This window comes from Ruditapes philippinarum, unplaced genomic scaffold (genome assembly GCF_026571515.1).
Source record: "Ruditapes philippinarum isolate M1 unplaced genomic scaffold, ASM2657151v2 ctg1868_1_1_1_1, whole genome shotgun sequence".
Taxonomy (NCBI): Eukaryota; Metazoa; Mollusca; class Bivalvia; order Venerida; family Veneridae; genus Ruditapes; species Ruditapes philippinarum.
Window position 1 is genome coordinate 121,733 of NW_026852163.1, and position 12,825 is coordinate 134,557.

A 12,825-nucleotide genomic window follows, 5' to 3' on the forward strand; every position below is an offset into this window, starting at 1 on the left:
ATTAAAGGATTCGAAAGTGTGTCTATAAGCTTATAGCTTCCTACACAATCGAATTGAAATAAATTCTGTATAAACAGAAGGGTATAAAGTTATATATTATGAAACGTTTTTATAAATATTTTAGAAATGGCAAACTTATGTTGTTTCCATAAACCTAAGGAAGATAGTTGATAGAGTTGTAACAAATGATGTCTCTGTTACTAAATGTATTATCTTGAAGCCGAAATTCATTATCATATGTTCAATATTATCTCATACAACTTACCAATTTCTGGGAAGTCTTGTATTTCCATACCAGTCTGAATTTTCTGTAACAAAACACAATAAAAAGTTCATTTTTATAAACCTTACAATAGTAAAAAGCCTAATAATATACAGTATTCTAACACAACCGCATTTTTCCCTACTGAATATAGAAGAACTGAAAGTGTGTGTTGTTATGCAATAAAATCACTGTTAATGTTCTGTATTTAGACATGTGACATAATCATTATATATGTGAACTGACCACTAAAAATGCGACACGCTAAAAATAAGTACAGAAACAAATCAGGCCCAATTTAGCTTAATATCAGGTATGGCAGCAGTTATTTGTTGATGTCATGTTAAAATCAAAATAATATATCCAAATTGGTGATTTTATTGCCTGACAAAGTCAGTGTTTGTCATTCAAATGCTCATCATTATTTCATATGTAATTCCTCGCATCCAATCTCCAAACAGTGATATTACCAAGCGATAAAATCACTGTTTGGGATATATTTTTTCTTAATTAAAACATAACAATATAACAAAACAAAACCTCAATGACAAACTTAACAAGGTAAAGGTCATAAAATATAGATTTTTATTATTTAACCAGTAGGTGTTAAAGTTGAATCCATAGAGCTCCACTTTAGGCAAGCCAATTTAAAAAACATGAACAATTACTATGTATGCATAGAATGTTTTAATATCCAACTCAGAATTACAAAATTTCTCCCAATTAAAGGTCTCTCTCATCCCTCCTCCCAGGCTCCCACTCCAGAAAAAAATCCCTCCTCCCAGGCTCCCACTCCAGAAAAAAATTCCTTCTCTCTAGAAAAAAATCCCTCCTCCTTTTTTACTTTGTATTATGAAAAGTCTGGCAAAACCAAATCAAATGGCTTCATTATTTGATTTATAAATGCAATGATAATAAAAGAACACTTAACATGTATACATACTTTTTGTCCTACTTTAATCCCGGACAAAGTTTTGTCACTATTGTTGGTAAAGGACAGTTCTATAGAGACCATTTTAGGAGAAAATATTGATATAGTTCTTGTAAATTTATATGTGACACTGAGACCATCTCCGGCCATCTTGTTCAGTAGCTCACGTGGCTTACTCTCAACTTGTATAGGGGCAAACTGAAAATATATAGAGGATATTGAATGAGTGTAAGTTTAATACTGAATTTATTGAATGAGTGTAAGTTTAATACTGAATTTATTGAATAAGTGTAAGTTTAATATTATTTTATTAACAAGCTCAATAAAAATATGTAAATCTTACAAGAAATACGTTTGCTGATCAATGCCCCACCTCCAAATGAAATGTGTCCCGGAAATGAGTCTAAAAATTATGGCATGTATAGTCACCACAAATTGTTGTAGTAAATTGTCTTTAGATATTAGTAGAATATCATACTTACCATTTGACTAGATGATGCTGAAGTATTGCTGGTAGGTGTTGTATTATCAATGTCAAGGGCACTAAGGGGTGTTAGTAAATCTCCGGCCCCCATGGTGGGGCCTCCAGCTGCTGTTCCCCCTGCAGCACCTCCTGATGGTGCATCTAAAACATAAACAATCATGACAAAATATGTAACTCATACACAATGAAACTATATTCAATAAAAAAACATAATATTGCCAAGAAATCCTGTAGCCAAATTATAACTTCTGTAGCCAAATATATAAAACAAGAGGGCCATGATGACCCCGAGTCGCTCACCAGAAACAACTGTTTCTCAGTGTTGGAAATTATTTTTCCAATGAACTTGCTGAAAGGCAAGTCCAGCTCTTTCCGCAAGTTCATTTGATGCAAATAGCTCACCCTGAACCTTTGGTTCTGGTGAGCTAAAAAATTAGCATATAACTAAAATGGAAAATCACAGAGTGAGCCTACATTACCCTAACATTTTAACCACCAGAGACATCTAGCTCCCAGCCATCATAAGACAGCAGACTAGTCCGACTCTATACAACACATTATTTCAACAAGATCTCAAAACAACAATATGTGTAAGAAAATTATATGTAAAATCAGGTACGTATATTAACGGTATCCGCAACTCTATACAGTAAATCAATAACGGTAAATTATGCTGTCGTGGCAGATAATCCATCCAGACTGCCGATCATTACGAGCGGTGTTAAGCGATATGATATTTGACCTTGGTTATTTAAATTACCGTCAACATGTTATTTTCTATTCAATTTTTTAAAAGTAACATATTCTAGAAAGCTGAAAGATAGATTTTTTCAAATATATATTTTATAAATCAGTGCGTTTAGTATGAAGAAAATTACGACGAGTTAAACACAGAGTTTTTTTTGTCTCCCGATTATGTCAAAACTTCAGTAAAAATAATGATCCCCTCTTCGAAGAAATATAAGATTTTTTCGTCATTTATGGTCCAAATTTCGCAAAATACCTATCAAAAGAAAGCTGAGAATTTGATCTTTTTAACCGTGTAATTATCATTTACAAAGCTAAATTATTTCCGGAATTGTAACAAGTAAAAAACGCAACTTTTACTACCAGCCAAATTGCATCAGCAGTTACAGCACACGAAAGAAATTTTATATACATGTAGTAACAAGTTATTATTGTTTCGTCATTTTTGGCAGAAATTTGTGAAATAATATTTATAAAAAGCTTATAAACTGTAGTTTTAAATTTTTTATTTTTCAATTTCTTTTGCGTATTTAAAATAAATGCGGATAAAATATCGTGACGAATTAATTACGCCCAATCGCGGTATAATCACATGGCCAAAATCATCTTGCATATTTCGAACGTTCAATTTTATTTGAACATTGTTTTAAAGAATGAAGTTATTTTTGAAATTGAATGAAAGTATGATTATATAATTTACAAACTGCACCAGAAAAGACCTCTTATAAAAATGTTCGTTTCTGAAAAATGGCCTAAACATTTTTTGTAATGAAAGTATTGTGAAAAATAAGTACATTGTACCGTCATAATTGAGGTTTGCTGCAGATTCAGTAATAGATTTAATCAGGTTTATTAATGTGCATCTATTTAATTGTTCAATTATGATAGTTTTCACACTTTTTCTATCAGTCGGTCCTGTTTGAAACTGCTTTTTAGTGGGTAAGGCTAGATTGTAATTACTATATCCAGTTGTTTTTATTTAAAACATATTCTTTGTGTTGCTTTTTATACAATTATATTGAGTAAACTGTTTCACCACTACATATATCAGTATTTTTTCAGGTTCTCTTGAATGAACGTACATGTATTAGAGAGAATAGACATAAAGGTATTGGAAATGGTAGTATCAGGTACCTGGTAGTAAAAAAAAAAAAATAAAAATGAAAACACATAAGTTTTGTCTTTTATTTTATAACTTGATTTAAATAAAACTTCAATATCATCGCACTGGCTATAAAATGATTGTTTATAGTGTTTTCATTTAGTGTCACTGTATTCCCGAAATTTTTTTGACACTTCTGGGGACCCTCCTGGCACAAGCAGCAAATCTTTGAACTTTTGGGCTGTATCAGCATTCAGTGAAATTGCCGTGCTGATGTAGATCTACCACTTGAAACACATTTGTTACGATCTGAAATAGATGAAATTAATTTAATGACATTTTATATAAATATTTATTTTGTTTTATCAACACAGAATAACCAGGTACGTATGTTCGTATCGATTTATTCAGGGAATAGACATACATGTATACACATACAATTTTATCACAGATATCAACTTGCATATATATAAAAACACACATATAAATGCACAAAAATAACTATAAGATTAATTAATAAGTATGTTCTATGTAACCCTAGGATTGCCCATTAAGCTAAAAGCTTATTTCCAATGGGGTCCATTTTCTGTAAAATTATTACACTGACTTACATAATAATAAATGAGTTATAAAGAAGTTAAACTTAATGACAATTTTCAATAATCAAAACACATTTTTCAATATAATAAGACAAGTACATTGTACACAAACAAAATGAAATAAATTTCTTTTAAACTAAAACATATCAAGTACACATACACATTTTCAAAACCTTATCATAAGTTACACATCAATTTAATAATAAATAAACATATTATTCACTTGTTTATCATTTTCATTACTTAAAAAAAGTTTTACTTTCGTTTTAAAATGTTTGGATATTGTCAATTGATCTAATGTTGTCTGGTAAAGAATTCCAGTCTTTAATGGCATTGTAGAAAAATGTATTTTTAACATAAGAATCATTTTGAGGTAAAACAAAATTAAAATTACTGGATCTTAAATTGGATATTCTACAAACCTTAAACAATTCCTTTAAATAAGAAGGGCTTTTGTTGTAATAAACTTTATGAATGTGGTTGAGTCTTAACTGTCTAACTCTATCATTGACATTTAATAAATTTAAGATCGGACAGAACCTTATTTTGTCACTGAAGTCCTAGGAGTGTAGTCTTTTTATAAAGCGCACAACCTTATTTTGAGCTACTTGAAGTTTGCGCTTCAGTGACTTACTCAGTCCTTCGTACCAAGAAGATGAAGAATAATCAAAGTGACACAGCAAAAGGGCAGGACATAACTGTTTCTTTATTTCTTCCGATAAACAATTTTTGTAACGGTATAGAAAATGTAATCTTCCATTCACCTTTGAAAGAATGCTCTTGACAATTTTATCTCCTGATAGGTAACAATCGATATTCAAACCAAGATATTTAACTTCAGACGAAGACTTTATTGTTTGATCATTACATGAAATGGAAAAATTTTGTAATTTATTAATTTTCGATTTAGAACCAAATAGCATACATTCAGTCTTGCCCAGGTGTAGAGATAATTTATTATCAACTAACCAATCTGAGCATCGTTCCAATACCTTTCCAAGTTTTTGGGCTATAATTTTTGGATCCTTATGCGAAAATAATATTGTGCTATCATCTGCATATAAAATTAACTTGCAATCAGAATCGATACTTGTTACCATGTCATTAACGTAGCAGAGAAATAGAAGAGGACCCAAAATACTGCCCTGAGGGACCCCACACGTAATAGGAATTGAGTCAGAAAAAAACTTTACCAATACTTACTTTCTGATACCTACCTGACAAGTATGATTTAAACCAAGAAATAGATTTGACACCTAATATATCTAATTTATCACACAAAATATCATGATTGACGGTATCAAAAGCTTTTTGTAAGTCCATCATAACCATACCAGTGAGTAACCTTTGGAGCTATTTGTACGGATATAGTCAAGTAGGTAAATAAGACATGTGTCAGTTGAATGAGATTTTCCGAAACCCGACTGGTGTTCGTAAATTAGATTATTAGTTCTTAAAAATGACTCAAATTGTACATACACGGCCCGTTCTAGAATCTTGGATACAATACATAAAATACTAACTGGTCTGTAATTCCCGACATCTAGCTTACTATTCTTTTTGTGTAGAGGTTTTACTTTAGCAATTTTCATATCATCTGGGACAACCCCCTCTGTTATTGAAGAATTCACAATATAAGTTATAGGGATTTTTAAACACATCAGCACCATCTTTAAGAAATTTTGCAGGGATACCATCTAATCCAGTGCTTTTGCTTATATTAAGACTACATAATTCTTTATATACAAACTCCTCACTTACATGATGAAGGTGAAAACTCTTTTTTGTGATATGTTCCTATAAAAATTCTTAATTGTATCGGATGCCACACTATAAAAGTTCTTTGCTGCCGGGAGTTTCTGTACTAAATTAGATGCAATATTTGTAAAGAAGTTATTAAAATGACTTGCAACTCTACAAGGATCGTGATAAGTTTCACCATCAATCGACAAAACAATATTCGGACTTTCTTTTTTATTGTTACTGTACCCAAGGGATTTGATATTCTGCCATAGTTTCTTATTGTCGTTATTATTATCAAATATTTGCCCTTTGAAGTATTCAGATTTTTGCCAATTTTATAGATCGTTGTACTTCATTGCGAAGTTTATTGAACAAAATCTTGTCAGAATTATTACGACTTTTCTATACCTTGCATATGCTTTCTCTCGCCTATGTATCAGATCTAGAATATTTGAATCTATCCAAGGTTCAGTTTGATTTTTAAGTCTAATTTCCTTAAATGGAGCAATCTTATCTAATAAATCAGTGAAATTTTTCTGAAAATTATTCCATGCGTTATAACATTTAAAGAATAAAAGCAAGAACTCCAGTCTGTTTGAGTCAACTCCGCGATCCAATTTTCTTTAGAGTAATTTTTTTAAGCGATCGTATATTAACATATCTATGACAATTAACTGGATTCTTAACAATCTTTCTTGTACAAAAAGTCATAAAATGGTCACTTAACCCAAGAGGGATAACCCCAGACTGAGACACTCGTTCTTTATAATTGCAAAGAATGTGATCTATAAGACTAGAACCCGTAGAACTAATTCGTGTCGCTGATTTTATAATTTGCTGAAGATTGTATAAACTCAAAATGCTGCAGTATTCTCTGAATATAACAGATTTGTTATCAAAAAAGCATATATTCATATCTCCAAGTATATATATTTCATTTTCGAAAGAAAGTTTAGATAAAATTGATTCTAGAAACTTATTGAAATCGGTTTGTTTAGGGGGTCTATATAATGTTCCAACAATAATAGGTTTATTCCGGGGCAAAAGTATCTCAACAAATATACATTCATTTGTGTTGTTTGACAAATCATATCTTACATTAAAAGAAATATCATTTCTAATGTACATACATACCCACCTCCATTTCTATTTGCGATCATTTCTTAGTACAGTATAATTTTGAATGTCAATTTCACCATCATACACACTAGAGTCCAACCAAGTTTCTGATATCGAAAAAATTGCTGCATTGCAGTTATTAGCTATTGTTTTCAGTTCGGACATTTTCGGAATTATGGATCTTACGTTTTAAATGAATAAAATGTAGACCTTTGTTACTGAAGCACTTGAATACATTTATCCTCGGGCGCCGTCTGTGATGTTTCGTTAATAACTGTCTGTGCTGTGTTTTCATCCTGAACAAATTCGTCTTCGAAGAACGAGTCCGAAAAGCAGAAACCCTCACAATGAAAACACGACCAATTAATTGAGGAACGTTGTAATGTTGAATATAATGTCGGTTCCACCCTAGCACACTTAATGTGCCCATCTAGACGCACATTTGTCGCACGTAACTGATCGATGTGTCCGTGCAATTGCCCGTTTTGCATGATGTGCACGGGTTGTGGATAGGTCCTGGATTTAGCGCGATATCACCTGCCAGCGCTAAAAGAATCTTCACCGTAGCTGCTAAATTGACCGAAGTAAAAGTTCGCCTTGTATGAATATAATGATATAAAATTTGATGATAATAAGAGATGCTTTCGCTTGTAAACTGATAATTAGCAAATAAAACTTTTTCTGCATTTTCTTCTACAGTGATTTTTCTGCTCAAAGTTAATTGTTTATTTGTGATCAAATTACCATATAAATAAGAATCCGCCGCTTCTACATCAAAATCTGTCAACCTTTGACCCGTTGTGATTTTCTGGTTAACCGAATCATGTTGAACGCACGTACAAAGAAGAATTCATATTCGTTCTTTGTTCAATTTTCTGACTTCTGAATTTTCTGTAAAAATCCGCTCGATAACATCGATATTTACATCTTCAGACTTGTATTCTTCTGCGCTTTCCAAAAATATATAATTTATGACGAAAAGTATTTTTTCACTTGAATTAATAAATAATTTGTTGATTTTTTTCCGGAGCGTCAATTTAAACTTAAACTTGTTAATATACGTACCTGATATAACTAACAAAAAAGAAGTTGAATTTAACTTCTGAGTAAATGAAAAAAAATGGGGGAAAATTCATCCATTTTCAAAAAGACATAGCATCAAAATTACTCGGCTGAAAATTATAAATAATATCATAAACCATTTACTATGATGTAGTGACTAACTTTTCAGCTTTAATTTATATTTTAAAGGTCTTAAAATACCTCTAATGCTTCGGCTAAAATAGGTCGTGAATTTAATTTTGCACCACAAAAATTTACCATTTTCCTTCAAATTCCACGCCACAAAAACAATAGAACAGATGATAAGGGAGTGTCAAAAGTACCTTCACGACATACTTTAATTTATTTTAAACTGATTTGTGCAAGTTTAGTCAGTTTTCTTCTAGTGGTTTAAGCCTGATGACTCTGCAGATTTTATACGTGTTCACTCGTTTCAAACAAACTTTCCGCCATTTTGTAAATCTCATTCATCCAGAGTGGAATATTTCAAACCAGATTTACGCCTTTGAAAGCGTGATCTAGTAAATATTTACACACATAACAAAGAAATAAGACTAACCTGTCATTATTTCTTGAGTATTTTGTGCAGATGCCCATAAATTAGCGCTTAATAAACATATTTTTTCATGAACTGAAATTGTTGCCTTACGCCATCGATTAATGTTTTTCGTAGCATGTGCGCATGCGCATAAATGACACGACACCAATCACGGTCTAAAATCTAGTTGCGGATACCGTTAATATACATACCTGGTAAAATAGATATCCCTATCTATATACAATAGTCTTATGTTATCTTGACATCATTTTTTTCGATTTTTCATGATCTGGATCAAATTTTGGAAGTTCTGATTTCATTGTTTCATTATCTATACATGATATAATTGTTTATCTTTAGAGACTTCAAGATAACAAGGATGAAATGAATCTATGAAACTTCCAGTAATACAATAAAACCTGGGATAAAGATCACCTCTGAATAAAAATATCCATGCAAATAAAGGTCACTTTTGATAACCCTTCATTTAATTGATAAAACCTTCAAATAAAGACCACTTGTATATAAAGACCATTATTTGTTTCCCTCCTTCTGGTGGCCTTTGTTTACAGGTTTGCCTGTACATATTTTATATCAAGCAGAAGTAACATATTACCATTGCCGAAGTCCAACAGTAGGTCAAGATCTTGTGATGCTTTGTTTGTTTTCTTTGATTGCGGCTTTTTCTCCGGTGTCTACAAAATTTAATATATTAATACAATGAAAGATAAACTCATAAACAAAGAGCAAGCCAAACCATGAATGGTCTCAAAGAAATATTAGAATTAAGATATGCCAAAACGCAGAATCACTTTGTTTTTTAAATGTTTTTCATGGGGAACAACACAAACTGTCCTATTCAGATAGCAACATTAATAGTTTCATTAGGACATGCATGTTATTTACATTATTCATGTAGAACGATACAAATGGTCTTATTCATATGAAAATAAATGCAGAAATCCTCTACCAAATTTCTGTAAGCAGCTAAAAGTTGTCAGTCGTGTAATGAAACAAAAAGTATTCAAGGACAGTAACATAAACCACTCACCAAAAAAAAGTTTTAAAAGTAAAACTGAACAAATTCTAAAATAAAGTTATAAATAATCAATTTTTGAGCTGTGTCATGACAAAACCAACATAGTGGGTTTGCGACCAGCATGGATCCAGACCAGCCTGCTCATCAGCGCAGTCTGATCAGGATCCATGCTGTTCGCTATCAGTTTCTCTACTTGTAATAGAGTTGGTAAGCGAACAGCATGGATCCTGATCAGACTGCGCGGATGTGCAGTCTGGTCTGAATCCATGCTGGTCACAAACACATTATGTTGGTTTTGTCGTGACACAGCTCATTTTGTTTTCTTTTTTAACATGAATCTCTCACTCTCAGAACTATTTTCCATAATCAACACTACTGTTCTATAGACAATTTATGTAATGGATTCTTTAAAAGTAAAGACAAAGACATTTCAATTCTTATCAATAAATTAAAGGGAATCAACTGTGGTTTTTTGACATGATGGGACTGAAATTAATTTTTTGAGATCGATATTCCATTTGATGTAGTTCTAGACCAATAGCTTATGTGCAAAATTTCAGATCATTTGGTCACTTCATTTTTCTAAAATAATAATTCAAATTGTGAAAAATGACCCAAAATTGAAAAGTATTGCAATGCTTTCCACTCAAACCGGGCTAAAAAAAAGCACAAAAACAGGATATCCAATTTATCTTTTTAAGTATTTTTCTTATTATCTTTTGAATACAAAAAAAAGTCATGTATCTTTCTTTTTTAAATGCCCAGCTGATCTATGTAAGGAATTCAAATTTTATGTAGACTTTTGAACATCAGAGGTGCTCCTTTAATAAATATGACTGATTCACCTTTTTCTTTTTAACCTCCACTTCGCTCTCGGAACTACTTTCTTCATCATCACTACTGTCGTCTTCCTCCGACGTGTCCCCGTCACTTTCCGTCTCCACCGGTGCTGGTGGTTTCTTCTTCTCCACTTTAACCTCTTTCTTTGGTTTATATTTCTCTATATCAGTATCGTCGCTAGAGTCAGAATCCTCGTCGGAGTCCTCGCTCTTCTCGTCATCACTGTCGGACTCTTTCGTCGCTAGTCGTCATCAACATTCACTGTCATCCATGTTCCGAACTGTCGTCTTGATAACATAATAGAGTAAGAATTAAAACAAAACTATTCTGTTTTTCCCTTTTAAGAAGGCTTATTATTTGAAGATAATATGAGCCGCCATGACAAAACCAACATAGTGCGTTTGCAACCAGCATGGATCCAGACCACGCCTGGCATCGCGCCTGAATCAGGACCATGCTGTTCCGCTTACCAACTCTATTACAAGTAGGAAACTGATAGCGAAACAGCAGGAATCCTGATCAGACTGCCGGAGCCGCAAGCTGGTCTGGATTCATGCTGCGTCGCGTGACTTGTTGGTTTTTTGGTGCGTGGCTCATATATATTTAATTCCAGTATTCCGAAACAGCCAAAACATTGTGAACATTGTTTTGTTCATTTCAATTTACTGAGCTTTCAGTTTTTCCAAGACCAAGATAAAAATCATAAGTTAAATGATCCCTATATGTGTGCCATTACTCCTGTAAGGCGGACAAACATTAATCTTTTTTTTTATTTCCCCTTGTATTTTGGTGTGAAAATTTCTTTTTTTCACATATAGCCTTTTTTTTTCACTTTTAAAAAACAAAACAAAAATGATATTTATAAACCTAATGATTTGATTTTTTCATCACAAATTAGCATCCCTTTTAATTAACTGTCCAAACAAACTTTTATATACAAAACCTCAGGGCTCGAGGGGCTCGGGGCTAGAAATAAAAGACTTTTCGGGTTTTTTCTTTTGTTTCTGTTTCTTTGTTAATGGTTTTTCTCCGTCCAGGGATTACAACTTAAAGTTCTCACACTCGGTCTGGGCCCCCCGGCCATTCCGGTAATGCTGGTACCCGGGACTTTCATGTTTATTTTAAAGAGACAGGGTCCGAGCTGGTAATTGGGCCGATCTGTTGAAAAATTTATTTTTTTAACAAAAGCAAAAAAAATTATATCTCAAAAAACATCCCTTTAAATTTACAAATTAACGGGTGCCTAAATCCGGTCGCCGGTATGATTTTTTACGATTGTTCACTTTCCAAAACCAATGAGGAAGTTGTAAACTATTGTTTTCTGTTGTGTTTAAAGTCACACTAACACTAGTAAGGTCATAGTTATGGTGACTTTTGAGCTTTAATTGTGACAGAATACCTAATGTGTCCCTTTGTGCATTATTTCTGATACAAGCAGGCACCGGAGTAAAACCACAAACCTTCCCATCACCCTGATAGACAGCCTACCTACATTAAAGAATCCAAAAAGTTTATTACAAATAGAGCTGACTGTATGACACCTAGCACGACAAATTTTTGGTGTTTGACAAAAAGAAAAGTGGCATAACTCTGCAAAATGGTAACGGACCTGTTCCCTTCATGTAAGATAAAGAACAAGTGTGTGAAGTTTCAACCTATTCCTTTCAGTAGTTTTGAAGATATCAACTTGCACGCAAAAAATTTAACCAAAGTGTGATGCCGATGCCAAGGTGAGTACAATATTTCACTATTCATCAAAAAGTCAAGCTAAAAATAAACATATTCACCTTTAAACTTTGACTCTAGAACTGGTGCAGGTTTAGTGGACAGGAAGATTTTCTTGGCATGTTTAGCAAGTTGTCCTTTCTCTCCAATCGGTAGAACGAGAGCACGGAGGAACCTAGATCGGTCCCTGATGTCGTAATTCTGGTCGTATTTAGCCAGATTAAACACGTACTGACACAGAAGCTTGGTCTGTTTACTGTTGGTGATCATCAACTTAGCGCCAAGGTTGAGAATCTGTAACTTTACAATATCCTCCTGAAAATTTTCATACCAATGTATTAAGATTTCAGAATATCTTTCATTTGAGCCGCGTCATGACAAAACCAACATAATGGGTTTTGCGACCAGCATGGATCCAGACCAGCCTGGGCATCCGCGCAGTCTGATCAGGATCCATGCTGTTCGCTATCAGTTTCTCTACTTGTAATAGGGATGGTAAGCGAACAGCATGGATCCTGATCTGTGATCAGACTGCGGATGCGCAGGCTGGTCTGGATCCATGCTGGTCGCAAACGCATTACGTTGATTTTGTCATGATGCAGCTCATATCTTTCATTTCATTTATTGTAAAATA

General features: G+C 33.1%; 1 protein-coding gene across 1 annotated transcript in view; it reads right to left on the reverse strand.

Moving 5' to 3' along the window:
• Positions 1-12,825, reverse strand: part of LOC132751028 (AP-3 complex subunit beta-2-like) — a 29,963-nt gene that overhangs the window by 3,364 nt on the left and 13,774 nt on the right. The window contains exons 12-17 of the mRNA XM_060741129.1: positions 12,254-12,506; positions 10,472-10,707; positions 9,204-9,282; positions 1,676-1,818; positions 1,206-1,391; positions 266-308 (exon numbers count right to left, since the gene is read on the reverse strand). Coding sequence (XP_060597112.1) covers positions 266-308; positions 1,206-1,391; positions 1,676-1,818; positions 9,204-9,282; positions 10,472-10,707; positions 12,254-12,506 — 940 coding nt within the window. The remainder of the gene's footprint in view (positions 1-265; positions 309-1,205; positions 1,392-1,675; positions 1,819-9,203; positions 9,283-10,471; positions 10,708-12,253; positions 12,507-12,825) is intronic.